At 45.2% G+C, this 26,386-nt stretch overlaps 1 protein-coding gene across 1 annotated transcript in view; it reads right to left on the minus strand.

The window, feature by feature from the left end:
- The window catches only part of LOC143766820 (uncharacterized), an 86,332-nt gene that overhangs the window by 34,145 nt on the left and 25,801 nt on the right, over positions 1–26,386 (minus strand). Inside the window, exon 7 of the mRNA XM_077254792.1 lies at positions 2,229–2,386. Coding sequence (XP_077110907.1) covers positions 2,229–2,386 — 158 coding nt within the window. The remainder of the gene's footprint in view (positions 1–2,228; positions 2,387–26,386) is intronic.

Genomic DNA, 26,386 nt, shown 5'->3' on the forward strand with positions numbered 1-26,386 from the left:
AATATTGACCTATATTCAAGCGAGACTAGACAAAAAAAAACTAAAATCATGTTATCGGAAACAGTGAGAAAACAGCCACATATTGGCAGACCCCAGATCTCAAACTACCGTATATACTTCGTAAGTTTATAAGCCACTCCAGTGTCAGGAATAGATAGTATTATTATTATTATTATTATTATTATTATTTATTTATATAGCACCATTGGTTCCATGGTGCTGTACATGAGAAGGGGTTACATACAAGTTACAGATATCACTTACAGTAAACAAACTAACAATGACAGACTGATACAGAGGGGCCAGGACCCTGCCCTTGCGGGCTTACATGCTACAGGATTATGGGGAAGGAGACAGTAGGTCGGGGGTTGCAGGAGCTCCAGTGTTGTTGAGGCGGTAGCATGTGACAATACAGTATATACCGCTCAGGGAACACTGAACTTTCAGAGATAATCTCCATATTCATATTAAATAATGGCACAGATCTTCCAGACATTATGATTGCACACATCCCTAGTCTTTATAACGATATTGCATTCCTTGACAGACCGCAGCATGGCCATTAGTTAGAAGCTGCTATTGATCTTTGGAGCAGGTAAGTTTTCCCCGAGTGGTACATATTGGGCCATCTGAAAACGGAGTTTAGTCTAGGACAATTTGTCTGCACTACTAATTAACAGCTGTTACAATACCAAACTAGGGCAGTCCCTATAGGAGGAAAACACAAGAACTATACTGTATTGTCACATACTATCTATTCCTGACACCGGAGTGGCTTATAAACTTACAAAGTATATAGTTTGAGGTCTGGGATCTGCCAATATGTGGCTGGTTTTCTGACTGTTTCGGATAACATGATACCTGATTTAGTTTTTTTTTGTCTAGTCTCTCTTCAATATAGGTCAATATTAAATAGTCTTCTCATGAGTCGCCTTTGGTGAGGACAATGAAACCCGTAGAAATGAGAGGCTTGGAGAGTGAGTGTGTATACGTCACCTCACCCTATATACTGAACTGTGGGGTACATGTTTTTTCTATTAGTCACCTACTGACTAACCTTCAAGGGGTGAATTATGGGTATAGTTTTACATTTGGAATTAATAAAGTTTAATTTTATCCTTTTGTCAGCAAACATGAGGAATGACAAGAGACAACCCCTTTAAGAAGATTAAGTTTTGGTTACAACTATTCCAATATTATGAATATAAAAAAGGCTTCTCCCCTATGTGACGTCTCTGATGTTTATTAACAGTTGATTTCCAAGTAAAATATTTCCCACATTAAGAAAACGAAAAAGGCTTCTCCTCTGTGTGACTGCACTGATGTCTAACAAGAAGCGGTTTCCATTTAAAACATTTCCCACATTCTGAACAGGAAAAAGGCTTCTCCCCTGTATGATTTCTCTGGTGACTAACTAGATTCCCTTTCAGGTTAAAACATTTCCCACATTCTGAACAGGAAAAAGACTTCTGTCCTGTGTGAGTTCTCTGGTGGCTAACTAGATTCCCTTTCAGGTTAAAACATTTCCCACATTCTGAACAGGAAAAAGGCTTCTGTCCTGTGTGAGTTCTCTGGTGGTTAACTAGATTCCCTTTCTGGATAAAACATTTCCCACATTCTGAACAGGAAAAAGGCATCTCCCCTGTGTGAGTTCTCTGGTGACTAACTAGACTCCCTTTCTGGTTAAAACATTTCCCACAATCTGAACAGGAAAAAGGCATCTCCCCTGTATGAGTTCTCTGGTGACTAACTAGACTCCCTTTCTGGTTAAAACATTTCCCACATTCTGAACAGGAAAAGGGCTTCTCCCCTGTGTGAGTTCTCTGGTGACTAACAAGATACCCTTTCTGGTTAAAACATTTCCCACATTCTGAACATGAAAAGGGCTTCTCCCCTGTGTGAATTCTACGGTGATTAACCAAATCCGATTTCTTGTTAAAACATTTCCCACATTCTGAACAGGAAAAGGGCTTCTCCCCTGTATGAGTTCTCTGGTGACTAACAAGATACCCTTTCTGGTTAAAACATTTCCCACATTCTGAACATGAAAAGGGCTTCTCCCCTGTGTGAGTTCTATGGTGATTAACCAAATCTGATTTCTTGTTAAAACATTTCCCGCATTCTGAACATGAAAATGACTTCTTTGCTTTAGGAGCAGTTTGTTTTTTAATGACTCTTTCCTGACTTTGATTTTCCTTAGTAGTCAGTAATGAATCAGAAGATGTGACCTGCTTCATAGGATCGGATGACAGATCTTTGCTGTGAATGGATGTCGATATATCTGGAGTAACAGCAATCACTTTAGTTGTATCTTGTAGGATCTCAAGATTATCAGATTTAAAAATTGAAGATGTCAGCTGTCCCTCTGATCTCCTGGTACAGTCATCTGCCAAGACAAAAAACATTTTTTTTAATAAAATATCCTTGAGTTTTATATTTTTGAACATTTCTACTTAAACTGTCCATAAAAATGGCAAGCTATGTAAAAAACTTTAAAGGGAACCTGTCACCCCCAAAATGGAAGGTGAGCCAAGCCCAGTCATCAGGGGCTTATCAACAGCATTCTTTAATGCTGTAGATAAGCTCCCGATGTAAAGGCCCCGTCACACATAGCGATTTACCAACGATCACGACCAGCGATACGACCTGGCCGTGATTGTTGGTAAGTCGCTGTGTGGTTGCTGGGGAGCTGTCACACAGACAGCTCTCTCCAGCGACCAACGATCAGGGGAACGACTTCGGCATAGTTGAAACTGTCTTCAACGATGCCAAAGTCCCCCTGCAGCACCCGGGTAACCAGGGTAAACATCGGGTTACTAAGCGCAGGGCCGCGCTTAGTAACCCGATGTTTACCCTGGTTACCAAAAAAAACAAACAGTACATACTCACCATCTGATGTCCGTCAGGTCCCTTGCCGTCTGCTTCCTGCTCTGACTGAGTGCCGCCGTACAGTGAGAGCAGAGTGCAGCGGTGACGTCACTGCTGTGCTGTGCTCTCACTGTACGGCGGCACTCAGTCAGAGCAGGAAGCAGACGGGTCGGCAAGGGACCTGACGGACATCAGATGGGGAGTATGTACTGTTTGTTTTTTTTACATTTACGCTGGTAACCAGGGTAAACATCGGGTTACTAAGCGCGGCCCTGCGCTTAGTAACCCGATGTTTACCCTGGTTACCAGTGAAGACATCGCTGGATCGGTGTCACACACACCGATTCAGCGATGTCAGCGGGACCTCAACGACCAAAAAAAGGTCCAGGCCATTCCGACACGACCAGCGATCTCGCAGCAGGGGCCGGGTCGCTGGTATGTGTCACACATAGCGAGATCGCTACTGAGGTCGCTGTTGCGTCACAAAACTTGTGACTCAGCAGCGATCTCGCTAGCAATCTCGCTATGTGTGACGGGCCTTTACCTGAAAGATGATAAAAAGAGGTTAGATTATACTCACCCAGGGGCGGTCCCGCTGCGGTCCGGTCCGAAGGGCGTCGCTGGTCTGGTCCGGTGCCTCCTATCTTCATTCCATGATGTCCTCTTCTGGTCTTCATGGTGTGGCTCCGGCGCAGGTGTACTTTGTCTGCCCTGTTTAGGGCAGAGCAAAGTACTGCAGTGCGCAGGCGCTGGGCCTCTCTGACCTTTCCCGGCGCCTGCACACTGCAGTACTTTGCTCTGCCCTTAACAGGGCAGACAAAGTATGCCTGCGCCAGAGCCGCGGTGTGAAGACCAGAAGAGGATGTCATGGAATGAAGATAGGAGGCGCCGGACCGGAAAAGTGAAGCCCACCGCAGCGGGACCGCCACTGGGTGAGTATAATCTAACCTCTTTTTATTATCTTTCAGGTAACATCGGGGGCTTATCTACAGCATTACAGAATTCTGTAGAAAAGCTCCTGATGACAGTGGGCTTAGCTCACCTTCCATTTTGGGGGTGACAGGTTCCCTTTAATTATTCATCAAGACAATGACAGTTCACAGTCTAATAGAAAACCTTGTTGGATGAGCCAGTAGTGCGTGGTGTTCAACTGTTTGTTCATTCTTCCTCCCAACTATCAAATAAAAAGAAACCAATCAATGTTATGTAGGCGAAAATAATACCTATTCTCATCTCCCAAAAAGCCAAGTCCCCACTCAGGTCCATCATCTGTCAATGTAGAAACAGAGGTTCCCACACTACTAGTGGCTCAAAGGCTGTTGAAAAGTAACAGAGTTTCTATAAACCAATCCAGCAAAATCCGCTCTCACTTCTGAGTTTTGCAGTGTGCTCAAACAACATTTAGGATCTCTGTATTTAGTAATATTATATAGTGAGATGAATCAACTTAATTTGCAGTGTGTCTCCTGGAGCACAATCTGGGCACTATGTGCTGGTTAATAAAATGGCAAATTGTAATTTTCACTCTCCAACATCCACTTCGTGCTGATTTCCGGAAAGTGGCTGTGGAGTCAAAATATTCATTCCTCCTACACACGTGGTCAAAATTGTTGGTATCCCTTGTTTAATGACAGAAAAACCCACAATGGTCACAGAAATAACTTGAATCTGACAAAAATAATAATAAATCAAAAATCTATGAGAATGAACAAATGAAAGTCAGACATTGCTTTTTAACCATGCTTCCACAGAATTAAAAAAAAAAAACAACTCATGAAATAGGCCTGGACAGAAATGATGGTACCCTTAACTTAACCGCTTTGTGACCGCCAACGGTAGATAAACATCGGCGCTAGCTATAATGATGGGATTCCGGAGCACAACCCTTACTGTGACCCCCGACCTTATCGAGACCCGATTGGTTCAGGTCCTGATAACATCAGCATCACACCAGCCAATGAGACAAATCACTATGAAAGTGTGTTGTACAATGAACTTTCCCGGGCGATCTGCCTCATAAAAACGCTGTTTCTCCTCAGATGTCAGTGAGACATTAGAGGAGAAATAGTGTTACAAGTGCTGCTGGCAACAGCTGTGCCAGTCAGCCATCTTGTTAAAAAGTAAAAAAAACAGATAAGGCAGGTTAGGGTTAGGGCTATAGTTAGGGTTAGTGTTGGGGCTAAAGTTAGGCCTCTTTCACACTTCCGTCGGTACAGGGCCGTCGCTAAGCGTCGGCCCGATGTACCGACGACGTGCAAATTCGCCACAACGAGGGCAGCGGACACAGTGTTTCAACGTGTCCGCTGCCCACTGTAAAGTCCCGGGGAGGAGGGGGCGGAGTTCCGACCGCACATGCGCAGTCGGAAATGCAGGACCCGACGTGCGAAAAAACATTCCCTTGAACGTTATTTCGCAACGACGGTCCGCCAAATACCGACGCATCCAGTGCACGATGTATTTTTCTGCACTGAATCTGCATCTCTTGGCAGAAAACGCAGGTGCGTTTTTGATGCGTTTAAGCGTTTTTAAAAGCTAAATAAAGATGTATTATTGAACAAAAAAAAAAATTTGTTATGTCATTTCTTGTCCAACCTCCTCTTTTACATTTGTCCAACCCACACTCCATTATACACACAGATAGATAGGTAAATAGATAGATGATAGATAATAGACATAAATATAGATAGATAAATAATAGATAGAAGGAATGAGATGGATAGATAGATCTATACATAGATAACAAGCATGTATATTCTTCCTACAGGTATGTTGATCCACCCAGCTCTCCTGCTCTGTCTGTCTATGAAGTGCATATACTACATCACCCAGCTTTGCACACAGACTCGCCCCTGCACCTAGCATTCACATGGTATGTTGATCCACCCAGCTCTCCTGCTCTGTCTATCTATGAAGTGCATGTAGTGTCATCCATCTTTCCACACAGACTTGCCTCTACTCCTATCTTCCACTTGGTATGTCTCTCAACCAACCCCAGCTTCACCCAAACCCCCACTCGACCCGTGCTATTTATGACCTTGTTTACTTTGGCTTGATTATATGCATCTGGTCCACTCTTAATTCTCTGACCAAGATGAACAGAGACCACTCCTCTCTGGTTCAAACCTGAATGCACTTTGTGGCAGATACAGTCATATGAAAAAGTTTGGGCACCCCTATTAATCTTAAGCTTAATGTTTTATAAAAATAGTTTTTTTGAAACAGCTATTTCAGTTTCATATATCTAATAACTGTTGGACACAGTAATGTTTCTGCCTTGAAATGAGGTTTATTGTACTAACAGAAAATGTGCAATCTGCATTCAAACAAAATTTGACAGGTGCATAAGTATGGGCACCCTTATCATTTTCTTGTTTTAAATACTCCTACCTACTTTTTACTGACTTACTAAAGCACTTTTTTTGGTTTTGTAACCTCATTGAGCTTTGAACTTCATAGCTAGGTGTATGCAATCATGAGAAAAGCTACTTAAAGTGGCCACTTGCAAGTTGTTCTCCTGTTTGAATCTCCTCTGAAGAGTGGCATCATGGGCTCCTCAAAACAACTGTCAAATGATCTGAAAACAAAGATTATTCAACAGAGTTGTTCAGGGGAAGGATACAAAAAGCTGTCTCAGAGATTTAACCTGTCAATTTCCACTGTGAGGAACATAGTAAGGAAATGGAAGAACACAGGTACAGTTCTTGTTAAGGCCAGAAGTGGCAGGCCAAGAAAAACATCAGAAAGGCAGAGAAGAATGGTGAGATCAGTCAAGGACAATCCTCAGACCACCTCCAGAGAGCTGCAGCATCAACTTGCTGCAGATGGTGTCACTGTGCATCGGTCAACTATACAACGCACTGTGTTTTTTTGCCGCCATGCATAACGCCTTTTTGTATTACCAAACAACTCAATCTTGGTTTCATCAGTCCACAGGACCTTCTTCCAAAAAGAAATTGGCTTCTCCAAATGTGCTTTTGCATACCTCAGCCGACTCTGTTTGTGGCGTGCTTGCAGAAACGGGTTCTTTCGCATCACTCTCCCATACAGCTTCTCCTTGTGCAAAGTGCGTTGTATAGTTGACCGATGCACAGTGACACCATCTGCAGCAAGTTGATGCTGCAGATCTCTGGAGGTGGCCTGAGGATTGTCCTTGACTGATCTCACCATTCTTCTTCAATGCCTTTCTGATGTTTTTCCTGGCCTGCCACTTCTGGCCTTAACAAGAACTGTACCTGTGTTCTTCCATTTCCTTACTATGTTCCTCACAGTGGAAATTGACAGGTTAAACCTCTGAGACAGCTTTTTGTTTCCTTCCCCTGAACAACTATGTTGAATAATCTTTGTTTTCAGATCATTTGACAGTTGTTTTGAGGAGCCCATGATGTGTCATGATTCCCAATGGCAAGGAAACATCAGAACACAAAAATAACGGACGAGCTCTGGGTGATGGAATCTCGAGCTGACCGTGAGCTAAATCTACCACACAACTAATAGTAGCCAGGGAGCATACCTACGACTTCCTAGATGCCACGCGCCAGCCGGAGGACTAACTACGCCTGGTAGAGGAAGGAACAGACCTGGCTTACCTCTAGGGAAATACCCCAAAAGATGATAGCAGCCCCCCACATGTAATAACGGTGAGTTAAGAGGAAAAGACATACACAGTATGAAAGTAGATTTAGCAAAGAGAGGTCCACTTACTAGATAGCAGAAGGATACAAAAGAGGACTTCACGGTCAACTGAAAACCCTTTCAAAAAACCATCCTGAAATTACTTTAAGACTCCTGTGTCAACTCATGACACAGGAGTGGCAATTTCAGCCCGCAAGAGCTTCCAGCTACAGAGAATAACAAAAACTGCAAACTGGACAAAAGATACAAAACAAAAGGACAAAGTCCACTTAGCTGATCAGCAAACTAGTAGCAGGAACATGCAACCGAAGGCTCTGGTTACAATGATGACCGGCAAGGAAATGACTGGAGAGCAAGGCTAAATAGGAAACTCCCAAACACTGATGGGAGCAGGTGAACTGAGACAGCAAAGCACACACAAGTCACCAGTACCACCAGCAACCACCAGGGGAGCCCAAAAAGCGGATTCACAACAGTACCCCCCCCTTAAGGAGGGGGCACCGAACCCTCACGAGAACCGCCAGGGCGATCTGGATGAGCCCTATGAAAGGCACGAACCAAATCCGAGGCATGAACATCAGACGCAGTTACCCAAGAATTATCTTCCTGACCATAGCCCTTCCATTTAACCAGATATTGAAGTCTCCGTCTGGAAATACGGGAATCCAAGATCTTCTCTACAACGTACTCCAATTCACCCTCCACCAGCACAGGAGCAGGAGGTTCAGTAGAAGGAACCACCGGTACCTCATATCTCCGCAACAACGACCGATGGAATACATTATGGATAGCGAAAGATGCCGGGAGGTCCAAACGAAAGGACACAGGGTTAAGTATCTCCAAAATCCTATAAGGACCGATGAACCGAGGCTTAAACTTAGGAGAAGAAACCCTCATAGGGACAAAACGGGAAGACAACCACACCAAGTCCCCAACACGAAGGCGAGGACCAACACGACGACGGCGGTTAGCAAACTGCTGAGTCCTCTCCTGGGACAACTTCAAATTGTCCACCACTTGTCCCCAAATCTGATGCAACCGATCCACCACCGCATCCACTCCAGGACAATCCGAAGATTCCACCTGACCAGATGAAAAACGAGGATGAAACCAAAGTGGCAGAACTAGCCCGATTATTAAGAGCAAATTCCGCCAACGGCAAAAAGGCAACCCAGTCATCCTGATCCGCAGACACAAAACACCTCAAATAAGTCTCCAAAGTTTGATTAGTTCGCTCCGTCTGGCCATTAGTCTGAGGATGGAATGCAGACGAAAAAGACAAATCAATGCCCAACCTGGCACAGAATGCCCGCCAAAATCTAGACACGAACTGGGTTCCCCTGTCAGAAACGATGTTTTCCGGAATACCATGCAAGCGAACCACATTTTGAAAAAATAGAGGGACCAACTCAGATGAGGAAGGCAACTTAGGCAATGGTACCAAATGAACCATTTTAGAAAAACGGTCACACACCACCCAGATGACAGACATCTTCTGAGAAACAGGGAGATCAGAAATAAAGTCCATAGAGATGTGCGTCCAAGGCCTCTTCGGAACAGGCAAGGGCAACAATAACCCACTAGCCCTAGAACAACAAGGCTTGGCCCGAGCACACACATCACAAGACTGCACAAAAACACGCACATCCCGAGACAGGGAAGGCCACCAGAAGGATCTAGCCACCAAATCTCTGGTACCAAAAATTCCAGGATGACCTGCCAGCGAAGAAGAATGAACTTCCGAGATGACTCTACTGGTCCAATCATCAGGAACAAACAGTCTACCAGGCGGACAACGATCAGGTCTATCCGCCTGAAATTCTTGCAAAGCACGCCGCAGATCTGGGGAGACAGCAGACAAAACCACTCCATCCTTAACCCCTTCCCGACATGTGACGGTATAGTACGTCACATGTCGGGACCCCCGCTTTGATGTGCGCTCCGGCGGTGAGCGCACATCAAAGTCGCGACATGTCAGCTGTTTTTTACAGCTGACATGTGCGCGCAATAGCGGCGGGTGAAATCGCGATCACCCGCCGCTATTAACTAGTTAAATGCCGCTGTCAAGCGCAGACAGCGGCATTTAACTACCGCATCCGGCCGTGCGGCCGGATATGAGCGCATCGCCGACCCCCGTCACATGATCGGGGGTCGGCGATGAGTCAGGAAGGTAACCATAGAGGTCCTTGAGACCTCTATGGTTACTGATTGCCGGTGGCTGTGAGCGCCACCCTGTGGTCGGCGCTCACAGCACACCTGCAAATCTGCTGTGTAGCAGCGATCTTATGATCACTGCTGCATAGCAGAGCCGATCGGGCTGTGCCTGCTTCTAGCCTCCCATGGAGGCTATAGAAGCATGGCAAAAGTAAAAAAAAAAAGTTTTTAAAAATGTGAAAAAAATAAAAAAAATATAAAAGTTTAAATCACCCCCCTTTCGCCCCAATCAAAATAAATCAATAAAAAAAAAAAACCCAACCTACACATATTTGGTATCGCCGCGTTCAGAATCGCCCGATCTATCAATAAAAAAAAAAGCATTAACCTGATCGCTAAATGGCGTAATGAGAAAAAAATTCGAAACGCCAGATTTACGTTTTTTTGGTCGCCACGACATTGCATTAAAATGCAATAACGGGCGATCAAAAGAACGTATCTACACCAAAATGCTATCATTAAAAACGCCAGCTCGGCACGCAAAAAATAAGCCCTCACCTGACCCCAGATCACGAAAAATGGAGACGCTACGAGTATCGGAAAATGGCGCAATTTTGTTTTGTTTTGTTTTTTGCAAAGTTTGGAATTTTTTTTCACCACTTAGGTGAAAAATAACCTAGTCATGTTAGGTGTCTATGAACTCGTACTGACCTGGAGAATCATAATGGCAGGTCAGTTTTAGCATTTAGTGAACCTAGCAAAATAGGCAAGCAAAAAACAAGTGTGGGATTGCACTTTTTTTGCAATTTCACTGCACTTGGAATTTTTTTCCCGTTTTCTAGTACACGACATGCTAAAACCAATGATGTCGTTCAAAAGTACAACTCGTCCCGCAAAAAATAAGCCCTCACATGGCCAAATTGACGGAAAAATAAAAAAGTTATGGCTCTGGGAAGGAGGGTAGCGAAAAACGAAAATGGAAAAACGGAAAAAGCTCCGGGGGTGAAGGGGTTAAAGGGAAGGTGCCACCAGTTTTCTTGCAGTTTGTTTTTTTGTGAAATTAAGCTTAAAATAGTAAATAAAATGTACTAATGCAATGTTTGCACTGTTTGCAAACATTTCTATATGAAAAATATTATATATTTTCTTACAAATATATATATTGACCACTAGGGGGAGCATTTTCCGTTTTAGACCTCAAGCAGCTATAGTAAGACTTACCAGCTTTACTGTTAGCTGGAAAATTGGGGCAGTAACTGCTGACATCAGCATTTCCCTCCCCTTTTGGGTGGTCTAATATCCCTGGGGCAGAATGAAGAGCAGCATCACAGGGCAGAGCCATTTTGTGTATGACTGACCTGTGATCTACTATCACCAGCAGTTACTGCATCAGAAGCACAGTTAGTGTATGTGGTGTGTATGGAGCAGCATTGTCTGTGCAGAGCTGTCTGTGACTCATCCCTCAGTAAGATAAGAAGGAGCTGCAGGTCTGCAGTGAATGGCCAGGCATTGTGGAGGGAGGGGAGAGGTACATTGTATCAGGTGTCACCTCTCTCTGCAGGATGGGAATGCAGCTTAATGGAGTGAATGGAGCTCCTGTGATAGAGAGTAAGTGGAGCTGGGCAGAGAACACTGGGCTATAATAAAATGGCTGCTAGTCACACCTACAGCAGTGAGTTGTGCAGCCCACAGAGGCGTGCCCAGCTCACTGCTAACGCCTCTCCAATGTTAAAGATAGGGTCAGCACCGGTCTATTATCTCCTATGTCCATGGGGTGCTGTAAAATGACACTGCTAGTGTTGTGAACTGCTGTGAAACCAAGATGTCAGCCCCCAGTTCCTTCTTTAAACACATATAACACACGAAATCTGTTTCACATGCATTTAAAACTTGATTATAGCAGCATGTTATGCTACATTACAGTGATTTATTAATGATCTACAAACGCGGTACCTTACCTTTAAGGACACCAGCAGGTTCAGAATCCCCAGGAGAGTCAGGCTCAAAACTCCTAGAAAGAGCATCTGCCTTAACATTTTTAGAACCCGGTAAGTATGAAACCACAAAATTAAACCGAGAAAAAAACAACGACCATCGTGCCTGTCTAGGATTCAGGCACCTGGCAGACTCTAGATAAATCAGATTCTTGTGATCAGTCAAAACTACCACCTGATGTCTGGCACCCTCCAGCCAATGACGCCACTCCTCAAATGCCCACTTCATGGCCAAAAGCTCCCGATTACCAACATCATAGTTTCGCTCGGCGGCCGAAAATTTTCGAGAAAAGAACGCACAAGGTCTCATCACTGAGCAGTCGGAACTTTTCTGCGACAAAACCGCCCCCGCTCCTATCTCAGAAGCATCGACCTCAACCTGAAAGGGAAGAGAAACATCAGGCTGGCGCAACACAGGGGCAGACAAAAAGCGGCGCTTAAGCTCCCGAAATGCCTCCACAGCAGCAGGGGACCAATTGGCAACATCAGCACCCTTTTTGGTCAAATCCGTCAGAGGTTTAGCAATGCCAGAAAAACCAGTTATAAATCGACGATAAAAATTAGCAAAGCCCAAGAATTTCTGAAGACTCTTAAGAGAAGCAGGCTGCGTCCAGTCACAAATAGCCCGAACCTTGACAGGGTCCATCTCAACAGAAGGGGAAAAAATGTACCCCAAAAAGGAAATCTTTTGAACCCCAAAAACACACTTTGAACCCTTTACACACAAAGAATTCTCCCGCAAAACCTGAAAAACCCTCCTGACCTGTTGAACATGAGACTCCCAGTCATCAGAAAAAATCAAAATATCATCCAAATACACAATCATAAATTTATCCAAATATTCACGGAAAATATCATGCATTAAGGACTGAAAGACTGAAGGTGCATTAGAAAGGCCGAAAGGCATTACTAAATACTCAAAATGGCCCTCAGGCGTATTAAATGCGGTTTTCCACTCATCCCCCTGCTTAATTTGCACCAAATTATACGCCCCACGAAGATCAATCTTAGAGAACCTCTTAGCCCCCCTTATGCGAGCAAACAAGTCAGTCAGCAAAGGCAACGGATACTGATATTTGACTGTAGTTTTATTCAGGAGTCGATAATCAATACAAGGCCTCAGAGAGCCATCCTTTTTAGATACAAAGAAAAAACCAGCTCCTAAAGGAGATGAAGAAGGACGAATATGTCCCTTTTCCAGGGACTCCTTAATATACTCTCGCATAGCAGCATGTTCAGGTACAGATAAGTTAAACAAACGACCCTTTGGAAATTTACTGCCAGGAATCAGATCTATGGCGCAATCACAATCTCTGTGGGGAGGGAGTGAACCAATTTTTGGCTCCTCAAAAATATCACGATAATCAGACAAAAATGCCGGAATCTCAGAGGGAATAGATGACGAAATGGAAACCAAAGGTATGTCCCCATGAGCCCCCCGACATCCCCAGCTTAACACAGACATTGTTTTCCAGTCAAGGACTGGGTTATGAGATTGTAACCATGGTAATCCAAGCACCAAAACATCATGCAAATTGTACAACACAAGGAAGCGAATCACCTCCTGATGGTCTGGAGTCATACGCATAGTCACTTGCGTCCAGAATTGTGGTTTATTACAAGCCAAAGGCGTAGAATCAATACCCTTCAGAGGTATAGGGACTTCCAGAGGCTCTAAATCAAACCCACAGCGCCTGGCAAAGGACCAATCCATAAGACTCAGAGCGGCGCCAGAGTCCACATAGGCATCCACGGTAATAACTGATAATGAACAAATCCAGGTTACAGACAGAATAAATTTAGACTGTAAAGTGCCAATTGAAATAGACTTGTCAACCTTCCTTGTACGCTTAGAGCATGCCAATATAACATGAGCAGAATCACCACAATAGAAGCATAACCCATTTTTACGCCTATAATTCTGCCGCTCGCTTCTGGACAGAATTCTGTCACATTGCATTTTCACTGGTGTCTCTTCAGAAGATACCGCCAAATGGTGCACGAGTTTGCGCTCCCGCAAACGCCGATCAATCTGAATAGCCATTGTCATGGACTCATTCAGACCTGTGGGCGCAGGGAACCCGACCATAACATCTTTAACGGCATCAGAAAGGCCCTCTCTGAAATTTGCCGCTAGGGCGCACTCATTCCACTGAGTAAGCACAGACCATCTACGAAATTTTTGGCAGTATATCTCAGCTTCATCTTGCCCTTGAGATAGGGCTATCAAAGCTTTTTCAGCTTGAATCTCCAAATTAGGTTCCTCATAAAGCAACCCTAAAGCCAGAAAAAACGCATCCACATTGAGCAACGCAGGATCCCCTGGTGTCAATGAAAATGCCCAATTTTGAGGGTCACCTCGCAGCAAAGAAATTACAATCTTAACCTGCTGGACAGGATCTCCAGAGGAGTGAGGTCTGAGAGAAAGGAACAATTTACAATTATATTTGAAATTCAGGAACCGAGATCTATCTCCGGAAAACACCTCTGGTGTAGGAATTTTAGGTTCAGACATCGGAGTATGTATAACAAAATCTTGTAAATTTTGAACCTTGGTAGCAAGATTATTTAAACCTACAGCCAAACTCTGAGGGTCCATCTTTAAACAGGTGAGATCAGAGCCATTCAAGGATTAGAAGGAGAGAAAGGCAAAGGCTGTAATTAGAGCTGAAATACAACTGATCCAACTATGGAGCAAGCATAGGGGGAAAAAAAAAAAAAAAAAAAAATCTACAGACTTCCTTTTTCTCTCCTTTCTTCTGCCAATAACTTTAACATTGGCCGGTCATACTGTCATGATTCCCAATGGCAAGGAAACATCAGAACACAAAAATAACGGACGAGCTCTGGGTGATGGAATCTCGAGCTGACCGTGAGCTAAATCTACCACACAACTAATAGTAGCCAGGGAGCATACCTACGACTTCCTAGATGCCACGCGCCAGCCGGAGGACTAACTACGCCTGGTAGAGGAAGGAACAGACCTGGCTTACCTCTAGGGAAATACCCCAAAAGATGATAGCAGCCCCCCACATTTAATAACGGTGAGTTAAGAGGAAAAGACATACACAGTATGAAAGTAGATTTAGCAAAGAGAGGTCCACTTACTAGATAGCAGAAGGATACAAAAGAGGACTTCACGGTCAACTGAAAACCCTTTCAAAAAACCATCCTGAAATTACTTTAAGACTCCTGTGTCAACTCATGACACAGGAGTGGCAATTTCAGACCACAAGAGCTTCCAGCTACAGAGAATAACAAAAACTGCAAACTGGACAAAAGATACAAAACAAAAGGACAAAGTCCACTTAGCTGATCAGCAGACTAGTAGCAGGAACATGCAACCGAAGGCTCTGGTTACAATGATGACCGGCAAGGAAATGACTGGAGAGCAAGGCTAAATAGGAAACTCCCAAACACTGATGGGAGCAGGTGAACTGAGACAGCAAAGCACACACAAGTCACCAGTACCACCAGCAACCACCAGGGGAGCCCAAAAAGCGGATTCACAACAATGATGACACTCTTCAGAGGAGATTCAAACAGGAGAACAACTTGCAAGTGGCCACTTTAAGTAGCTTTTCTCATGATTGCATACACCTAGCTATGAAGTTCAAAGCTCAATGAGGTTACGAAACCAAAAAAAGTGCTTTAGTAAGTCAGTAAAAAGTAGGTAGGAGTATTTAAAACAAGAAAATGATAAGGGTGCCCATACTTATGCACCTGTCAAATTTTGTTTGAATGCAGATTGCACATTTTCTGTTAGTACAATAAACCTCATTTCAAGGCAGAAACATTACTGTGTCCAACAGTTATTAGATATATGAAACTGAAATAGCTGTTGCAAAAAAAAACAATTTTTATAAAACATTAAGCTTAAGATTAATAGGGGTGCCCAAACTTTTTCATATGACTGCATATTGCATAGCTCAAGTCTGCAAAGACTTTAGTCTGCAGTGTGATTCCTATAAGTGTGTCCTAGAAGTGTGAAGATTACAGTAGAATTAAAACCAGAATTGAACCTGAAGGGAACTGAAGATAACTGCCCAGTCACTGTAAACAATGTTTCTCTTTGTTTTCACACTCACCCCTATAATCCTTCACTTTCAGCAAACTCCCCTAATCCCTACACCAAGTAAGGAACTGTTCATCTCTTCCTCAATCCTCCCCCATCCATCTCACCTCCTCCTCAGAACTGTTCCTCAACATACAATCCTCTGTCTCCAAACACAGACAGCCACCTCATGCCCTCTCCTGCTCCCAGCTGCTAACACTTTCTCTGCTCCTTCTCACTGCTGGTGATATCTCTCCAAATCCTGGCCCTCCTCACCACATCCCCAGAGTCATTTCTACCCTCTATCCACGCTCTATCACAAACTTCCGTAACCTCTCTAACCTTATACCCATTCACACAGCCCCTGCTTCCCCAGTCCCACTAACAGGAGCTCTATGGAACACTTGCTGTCTGCAGCAAGCTTTCCTACATCCATGATCTTTTGTTGCTACCAAACTTTCCTTCCTCGCCATCACCGAAACCTGGCTCACCCCTTCTGACACAGCCTCCCCTGCTGCACTTTCATATGGTGGCTTCCACCTTTTTCACACACCCCGCCCCAGCAGCAAACATGGCGGAGGAGTTGGTTTTCTCCTCTCAGATAACTGCTCCTTCACCCCAATGCCACTGCCACCCTCTGTTACCCTCCCTTCCTTTCAGGTGCACTCTGTGTGCATCTTCTCCTCCTCCAACTGGCTGTCATTTACCACCCCCAGGGCCAGCCACCACCTTCTTTGACCACTTAACCTCCTGGCTACTTCATTTCCTTTCCGCGGACATCCCCACTATCATCATGGGCGACTTCAATATCCCCATTGACACTTCCCTCTCAGCCTCATTTTTCAAGCGGAAGATTGAGAACATCAGAGACAGTTTTGGTCAACAACCCCCAGAGCCCTTCCTCCCAACTTCCCAGCCCTCCACCTCCAAAACCAACTTCTCCACCATTACAGAAGATCGCATCTCACCACCTGTGCATTTGACCCTATCCCATCCCACTTCATCCCAAACCTCGCCACAGTCTTCATCCAAACCCTAACCCATCTCTTCAACCTATCACTAACAACTGGTGTTTTCCCCTCAAGCTTTAAACATGCCTCAATCACACCTATCCTCAAAAAGCCCTCTCTTGACCCATCCTCTGTATCTAGCTATCGCCCTATATCACTTCTCCCCTATGCCTCCAAACTACTGGAACAACACGTCGACCTTGAACTGTCCTCCCATCTCTCTTCTTGCTCCCTCTTCGATCGCTTACAATCTGGCTTCCGGTCACACCACTCCACTGAAACTGCCCTAACTAAGGTCACCAATGACCTCTTAACAGCCAAGAGCAAGAGACACTACTCTGTCCTCCTCCTCTTCGACCTGTCCACTGCCTTTGTCACAGTAGACCATTCCCTATTATTACAGACCCTCTCATCCCTTGGCATCACAGACTCGGTCCTATCCTGGATCTCGTCATACCTAACAGACCGGACATTCAGAGTCTCCCACTCACACACCACATCCTCACCTCACCCTCAGTCCCGCAAGCCCCTACTTTTCTCCATTTACACCTTTGGCCTGGGACAGCTCATAGAATCTCACGGTTTTCAGTATCACCTCTATGCTGATGACACACAGATCTACATCTCTGGACCAGATATCACCTCCCTACTAACCAGAATCCCTCAATGTCTGTCCACTATTTCAACCTTCTTCTCCGCTAGATTTCTGAAACTTAACATGGACAAACAGAATTCATCATCTTTCTTCCATCTCACGTGACCCCCCCCCCAACGAACCTATCCATTACAGTAAACAGCTGCTCACTCTCCCCAGTCCCACAAGCTCGCTGCCTCGGGGTAATCCTTGACGCTGATCTCTCCTTCAAACCACATATCCAAGCCCTTTCCACTTCCTGCCGACTTCAACTCGAAAATATTTCATGGATCTGTACATTCCTCAACCAAGAATCTGCAAAAACCCTAGTCCATGCCCTCATTATCTCTCGCCTTGACTACTGCAATCTCCTGCTCTGTGGCCTCCCCTCGAACACTCTCACACCCCTCCAATCTATTCTAAACTCCGCTGCCCGACTAATCCACCTGTCCCCCCGCTATTCCCTGGCTTCTCCCCTCTGTCAATCCCTTCACTGGCTCCCCATTACCCAGAGACTCCAGTATAAAAGCCTAACCATGACATATAAAGCCATCCACAACCTGTCTCCTCCATACATCTGTGACCTCGTCTCCCGGTACTTACCTACACGCAACCTCCGATCCTCACAAGATCTCCTTCTCTACTCCCCTCTTATCTCCTCTTCCCACAATCGTATACAAGATTTCTCTCGCGTATCACCCCCTACTCTGGAACTCTCTACCACAACATATCAGACTCTCGCCTACCATCGAAACCTTCAAAAAGAGCCTGAAGACTCACCTCTTCCAACAAGCCTACAACCTGCAGTAACCACCGATCGACCAAACCACTACATGACAAGCTCTACCCTCGCCTACTGTATTCTCACCCATCCCTTGTAGATTGTGAGCCTTCACGGGCAGGGTCCTCTCTCCTCCTGTACCAGTTATGACTTGTATTGTTTAACCCCTTCCCGACCCATGACGCCACGTAGGCGTCATGAAAGTCGGTGCCAATCCGACCCATGACGCCTATGTGGCGTCATGGAATGATCGCGTCCCTGCAGATCGGGTGAAAGGGTTAACTCCAATTTCACCCGATCTGCAGGGACAGGGGGAGTGGTGCTTCAGCCCAGGGGGGGCGACTTCACCCCCTCGTGGCTACGATCGCTCTGATTGGCTGTTGAAAGTGAAACTGCCGAGCAGAGCGATTTGTAATATTTCAGCTAAAAAACTGTTGAAATATTACAATCCAGCCATGTCCGATGCTGCAATATCATCGGCCATGGCTGGAAACACTTATGTACCCCCCACCACCACCACCACCGATCTCCTCCCCGGTCCCCCGTCCGGTGCTCCACTGTTGTGAATTGACTTTTTGGCTCCCTCTTGTGGTCACTAGTGGTATGACTCTGGGATTGTCTTTCTTCAGTTTGGAACTCACCTGGGTCGTTAGTCCAGGGGTGTCGCTATATTAACTTCCTGGATCCTTTGTCCAGTGCCTGGCATCGTTGTAATCAGATCCTTCTGTTGCTCCTGTCTGCTGGTCCTGGCTCTTGCAAAATTAAGCTAAGTCTTGCTTCTTTGTTTTTTGAGTTATTTACTTGCTCCTATTTTTGTCCAGCTTGTACTAAATGTGATTTCTGACCTTGCTGGAAGCTCTAGGGGGCTGGTGTTCTCCCCCCCGCCGTTAGTCGGTTCGGGGGTTCTTGAATATCCAGCGTGGATATTTTAATAGGGTTTTTGCTGACCATATAAGTCATCTTACTATATTCTGCTATTAGCTAGTGGGCCTCTCTTTGCTAAATACCTAGCTCATGCTTATGTTTGTCTTTTCCTCTTACCTCACCGTTATTATTTGTTGGGGGCTTGTATCCAACTTTTGGGGTCTTTTCTCTGGAGGCAAGAAAGGTCTTTCTTTTCCCTTCTAGGATTAGTTAGTTCTCTGGCTGGCGCGAGACGTCTAGAACCAACGTAGGCACGTTCCCCGGCTGCTTCTATTTGTGGTGCTAGGATTAGATATATGGTCAGCCCAGTTACCACTGCCCTATGAGCTGGTTTTTTGTGTTTGCAGACTTGGTATTTATTCCTGAGACCCTCTGCCATTAGGGTCATAACAGTATGCCAGGCCAACATTGAATGTTTAATGCATTGCAGAAGTGGGATAATAAGAAAGGAAATTCTGAGTGTTTTTTTTTTTTCCTCTCTTCCTTCCCTTTACCTCTGAGTGGCTTGAGCTTGCTGCAGACATAAATATCCAGACCTTGATTACAAGTGTGGACCAGCTTGCTGATCGTGTGCAAAGCATACAAGATTTTGTTACCAGTAGTCCTATGTCTGAACCTAAAATACCTATTCCTGAACTGTTTTCTGGAGACCGATTTAAGTTTAGGAATTTCAGGGATAATTGTAAATTGTTTCTATCTCTGAGACCCCGTTCATCTGGAGACTCAGCTCAGCAAGTTAAAATTGTTATCTCTTTTTTACGGGGCGACCCTCAGGATTGGGTCTTCTCGCTAGCGCCAGGAGATCCGGCATTGGCAAATATTGATGCGTTTTTTCTGGCGCTCGGATTGCTTTACGAGGAACCCAATCTTGAAATTCAGGCAGAAAAAGCCTTGCTGGCTATTTCTCAGGGCCAGGATGAAGCTGAAGTGTATTGCCAAAAATTTCGGAAATGGTCCATGCTTACTCAGTGGAATGAGTGTGCTCTGGCCGCAAACTTCAGAAATTGCCTTTCTGAAGCCATTAAGAATGTGATGGTGGGTTTCTCCATTCCTACCAGTCTGAATGATTCCATGGCGCTGGCTATTCAAATTGACCGGCGTTTGCGGGAGCGCAAAACCGCTAATCCTCTGGTGGTGTTGTCTAAACAAACACCTGATTTGATGCAATGTGATAGAATTCAGACCAGAAATGAGCAGAAAAATCATAGACGCCAGAATGGGTTGTGTTTTTACTGTGGTGATTCTACACATGTTATATCAGCATGCTCTAAACGCCTAACAAGGGTTGTTAGTCCTGTCGCCATTGGTAATTTGCAACCTAAATTTATTTTGTCTGTAACTTTAATTTGCTCATTGTCCTCTTACCCTGTTATGGCGTTTGTGGATTCAGGTGCTGCCCTGAGTCTTATGGATCTGTCATTTGCCAAGCGCTGTGGTTTTGTTCTTGAGCCGTTGGTTAATCCTATCCCTCTGAGGGGTATTGATGCTACGCCATTGGCGGAAAATAAACCGCAGTTTTGGACACAGGTAACCATGTGCATGACTCCTGAACATCGGGAGGTGATTCGTTTTCTTGTTCTGCATAAAATGCATGATTTGGTCGTTTTGGGTTTGCCATGGTTACAGACTCATAATCCAGTCTTGGATTGGAAGGCAATGTCTGTGTCAAGTTGGGGCTGTCAGGGTATTCATGGTGATTCCCCGCCGGTGTCTATTGCTTCCTCTACTCCTTCGGAAGTTCCTGAGTATTTGTCTGATTATCAGGATGTGTTCAGCGAGTCCAGGTCCAGTGTTCTGCCTCCTCATAGGGACTGTGACTGTGCCATAGATTTGATCCCAGGTAGCAAATTTCCTAAGGGAAGACTATTTAATCTGTCTGTACCTGAGCATACCGCAATGCGTTCGTATATCAAGGAATCTCTGGAGAAGGGGCATATCCGTCCTTCCTCTTCCCCTCTTGGTGCGGGATTCTTTTTTGTGGCCAAGAAGGATGGATCTTTGAGACCTTGTATTGACTATCGGCTTTTGAATAAAATCACTGTTAAATTTCAGTATCCTTTGCCTCTGTTGTCAGACTTGTTTGCCCGAATTAAAGGTGCCAAGTGGTTCACCAAGATAGATCTTCGTGGTGCGTACAACCTTGTGCGCATTAAGCGAGATGAATGGAAAACCGCGTTTAATACGCCCGAAGGTCATTTTGAGTACTTGGTGATGCCTTTTGGGCTCTCTAATGCTCCTTCAGTGTTTCAGTCCTTTATGCATGATATTTTCCGGGAGTATCTGGATAAATTTATGATCGTTTATCTGAATGATATTCTGTTTTTTTCTGATGACTGGGACTCGCATGTAGAGCAGGTCAGGATGGTGTTTCAGGTTTTGCGTGAGAATGCTTTATTTGTTAAGGGCTCAAAGTGTCTCTTTGGAGTACAGAAGGTTCCCTTTTTGGGGTTTATTTTTTCCCCTTCTGTGGATCAGGATGATTGGGTGACCTTCTTGCCGTTGGCTGAGTTTGCCCTTAATAATCGGGCTAGTTCCGCTACATTGGTTTCGCCATTTTTCTGCAACTCTGGTTTCCATCCTCGTTTTTCCTCAGGACATGTGGAGCCTTCTGACTATCCTGGGGTAGATTCTGTGGTGGATAGGTTGCAGCAGATCTGGAATCATGTGGTGGACAACTTGAGGTTGTCACAGGAGAAGGCTCAGCGTTTTGCCAACCGCCGCCGCGGTGTGGGTCCCCGACTTCGTGTTGGGGATTTGGTATGGCTGTCTTCTCGATTTGTTCCTATGAAGGTCTCCTCTCCTAAATTTAAGCCTCGCTTCATCGGTCCTTACAAGATATTGGAAATCCTTAATCCTGTGTCCTTTCGCTTGGATCTTCCATTGTCGTTTGCCATTCACAACGTGTTCCATAGGTCTTTGTTGCGGCGGTACGTTGTACCTGTGGTTCCTTCTGTTGAGCCTCCTGCTCCGGTGTTGGTTGAGGGCGAGTTGGAGTACGTGGTGGAGAAGATCTTGGATTCTCGTCTCTCCAGGCGGAGGCTTCAGTATCTGGTCAAGTGGAAGGGCTATGGTCAGGAGGATAATTCCTGGGTGGTTGCCTCTGATGTGCATGCGGCCGATTTAGTTCGTGCCTTTCACGCTGCTCATCCTGATCGCCCTGGTGGTCTTGGTGAGGGTTCGGTGACCCCTCCTTAAGGGGGGGGGTACTGTTGTGAATTGACTTTTTGGCTCCCTCTTGTGGTCACTAGTGGTATGACTCTGGGATTGTCTTTCTTCAGTTTGGAACTCACCTGGGTGGTTAGTCCAGGGGTGTCGCTATATTAACTTCCTGGATCCTTTGCCCAGTGCCTGGCATCGTTGTAATCAGATCCTTCTGTTGCTCCTGTCTGCTGGTCCTGGCTCTTGCAAAATTAAGCTAAGTCTTGCTTCTTTGTTTTTTGAGTTATTTACTTGCTCCTATTTTTGTCCAGCTTGTACTAAATGTGATTTCTGACCTTGCTGGAAGCTCTAGGGGGCTGGTGTTCTCCCCCCCGCCGTTAGTCGGTTCGGGGGTTCTTGAATATCCAGCGTGGATATTTTAATAGGGTTTTTGCTGACCATATAAGTCATCTTACTATATTCTGCTATTAGCTAGTGGGCCTCTCTTTGCTAAATACCTAGCTCATGCTTATGTTTGTCTTTTCCTCTTACCTCACCGTTATTATTTGTTGGGGGCTTGTATCCAACTTTTGGGGTCTTTTCTCTGGAGGCAAGAAAGGTCTTTCTTTTCCCTTCTAGGATTAGTTAGTTCTCCGGCTGGCGCGAGACGTCTAGAACCAACGTAGGCACGTTCCCCGGCTGCTTCTATTTGTGGTGCTAGGATTAGATATATGGTCAGCCCAGTTACCACTGCCCTATGAGCTGGTTTTTTGTGTTTGCAGACTTGGTATTTATTCCTGAGACCCTCTGCCATTAGGGTCATAACACTCCGCTCCCCTCCGTCGTCCTGTCTGCTCCCCCGTCCTCCTGCCCGCTCCCCCGTCCTCCTGCCCGCTCCCCCCGTGCTCCGATGCCACACCCCCGTCCTCCGATCTCCCCCCCTCATACTTACCAGGCCTCCCGGTGTCCGTCCATCTTCTCCATGGGCGCCGCCATCTTCCAAAATGGCGGGCGCATGCACAGTGCGCCCGCCGAATCTGCAGGCCAGCAGATTTGTTCCAGGTATATTTTGATCACTATGATATAACCTATCACAGTGATCAAAATAAAAAAAAATAGTAAATGACCCCCCCCCTTTATCACCCCCATAGGTAGGGACAATAATAAAAAAAAAGAAAATATTTTTTTTTTCTTTTTCCACTAGGGTTAGGGTTAGAACTAGGGTTAGAACTAGGGTTAGGGTTAGGGGTAGGGCATGTGCACACAGTGCGGATTTGGCTGCGGAATTCGTAGCAGTTTTCCATCAGGTTTACAGTACCATGTACACCTATGGAAAACTGTTATGATCCGGTGACCTTGGAGCCGCATGAGACTTTCTCAGGAGTAGGTGGAACCTATACTGACCGCAATCCCTAAACTGACACCGCAACTAGAAGTAGCCGTGGGATGTACCTAACAATCCTAGACACCTCGACACAGCCGGAGGACTAAATAACCCTATAGATGGAAATGGGAATCCTATCTTGCCTCAGAGCAGACCCCCAAAGGATAGACAGCCCCCTACAAATATTGACTGTGAGTAGTAGAGAAAAGACATGCAGGCAGAAAACAGAGTTTAGCAAAAGAGGCCACTCTAGCTAAATAGGAAAGGATAGGACAGAATGCTAAACGGTCAGTAATAAAACCCTGAAAATATCCACAGCAGAGAATACAAAAATTCCACCATCTAACTAAAGACATGGAACGTATATCTGCATCTCCTGAGAATCCAACTTGACTGGAAAAATCCTGGCACAGTCAAAGCTGGACAAGAAAAAACAATGAATAGCACTGATCATAAGCACACAGCATGTGTGCTACAGAAACAAAACCCAGCCACTTATCTTTGCTGAATTGGCAGCATGGCAGGAGGAGCCAGACTGAGATCCAAACCTTCCAAGTACAATGGACAACTGGCAAGGGCTAATGAATCCTGCAACCTTAAATACCCCAGTCCGCACGGCAATCAGCAGGGACACCTGCCCAGGATTGCAACCCAGGGACAACTGCATTACCACCAACAACCACCGGAGGGAACCCAGAGCAGAATTCACAACAGAAAACCAAATCCGCTGTGCCCATAGTGCGGAAAATACAGTGCGGAAACTCTGAGTTGTATTTTCCGCAGCATGTCAATTTTGTGCGGATTCCGCAGCGTTTTACACCTGTTCCTCAATAGGAATCCGCAGGTGAAATCCGCACAAAAAAAACACTGGAAATCCGCAGGTAAAACGCAGTGCCTTTTACCTGCGGATTTTTCAAAAATCGTGCGGAAAAATCTCACACGAATCCGCAACGTGGGCACATAGCCTTAGGGTTGGAATTAGAGTTAGGGTTGGAATTAGGGCTAGGGTTGGAAATAGGGTTAAGATTAGGCTTGTGGTTAGGGTTACGGATAGGGTTAGGGGTGTGTTGGGGTTACAGTTGTGGTTAGGGTTGGGATTAGGGTTAGGATTAGGGTTACGGGTGTGTTGGGGTTAGGGTTGTGGTTAGGGGTGTGTTGGGGTTAGGGTTGTGATTAGGGTTATGGCTACAGTTGGGATTAGGGTTAAGGGTGTGTTGGGGTTAGTGTTGAAGTTAGAATTGAGGGGTTTCCACTGTTTAGGCACATAAGGGGTCTCTAAAGGCAACATGGCACCACCATTGATTCCAGCCAATCTTGCGTTGAAAAAGTCAAATGGTGCTCCCTCCCTTCCAAGCCCCGACGTGCGCCCAAACAGTGGTTTACCCCCACATATGGGGTACCAGCGTACTCAGGACAAACTGGACAACAACTATTGGGGTCCAATTTCTCCTGTTACCCTTGCAAAAATAAAAAATTACTTGCTAAAACATAATTTTTGACGAAAGAACAATTATTTTTTATTTTCACGGCTCTGCGTTATAAACTTCTGTGAAGCACTTGGGGGTTGAAAGTGCTCACCACACATCTAGATAAGTTCCTTGGGGGGTCTAGTTTACAAAATGGGGTCACTTGTGGGGTGTTTCTACTGTTTAGGCACATCAGGGGCTCTGCAAATGCAACGTGACGCCCGCAGACCATTCCATCAAAGTCTGCATTTCAAATGTCGCTACTTCCCTTCCGAGCCCCGGCATGTGCCCAAACAGTGGTTTACCCCCACATATGGGGTATCAGCGTACTCAGGAGAAACTGGACAACAACTTTTGGGGTCAAATTTCTCCTGTTACCCTTGGGAAAATAAAAAATTGTGGGCTAAAAAATCATTTTTGAGAAAAGAAAAATAATTTTTTATTTTCATGGCTCTGCCTTATAAACTTCTGTGAAGCACTTGGGGGTTCAAAGTGCTCACCACACATCTAGATAAGTTCCTTGGGGGGGTCTAGTTTCCAAAATGGGGTCACTTGTAGGGGAGCCCCAATGTTTAGGCACACAGGGGCTCTCCAAACGCGACATGGTGTCCGCTAACGATTGGAGCTAATTTTCCATTCAAAAAGTCAAATGGCGCGCCTTCCCTTCCGAGCCTTGCCGTGCACCCAAACAGTGGTTTACCCCCACATGAGGTATCGGCGTACTCAGGAGAAATTGCCCAACAAATTTCAGGATCGATTTTATCCTGTTGCCCATGTGAAAATGAAAAAATTGAGGCTAAAAGAAATTTTGTGTGGAAAAAAAAGTACTTTTTCATTTTTACGGATCAATTTGTGAAGCACCTGAGTGTTTAAAGTGCTCACTATGTTTCTAGATAAGTTCCTTGGGGGGGTCTAGTTTCCAAAATGGGGTCACTTGTGGGGGAGCTCCAATGTTTAGGCACACAGGGGCTCTCCAAACATGACATGGTGTCCGCTAGCGATGGAGATAATTTTTCATTCAAAAAGTCAAATGGCGCTCCTTCCCTTCCGAGCCTTACCATGTGTCCAAACAGTGGTTTACCCCCACATGTGAGGTATCGGTGTACTCAGGACAAATTGGACAACAACGTTCGTGGTCCAGTTTCTCCTTTTACCCTTGGGAAAATAAAAAAATTGTTGCTAAAAGATCATTTTTGTGACTAAAAAGTTAAATGTTCATTTTTTACTTCCATGTTGCTTCTGCTGCTGTGAAACACCTGAAGGGTTAATAAACTTCTTGAATGTGGTTTTGAGCACCTTGAGGGGTGCAGTTTTTAGAATGGTGTCAATTTTGGGTATTTTCAGCCA

The sequence above is a fragment of the Ranitomeya variabilis genome, chromosome 4 (assembly GCF_051348905.1).
Source record: "Ranitomeya variabilis isolate aRanVar5 chromosome 4, aRanVar5.hap1, whole genome shotgun sequence".
NCBI lineage: Eukaryota > Metazoa > Chordata > Amphibia > Anura > Dendrobatidae > Ranitomeya > Ranitomeya variabilis.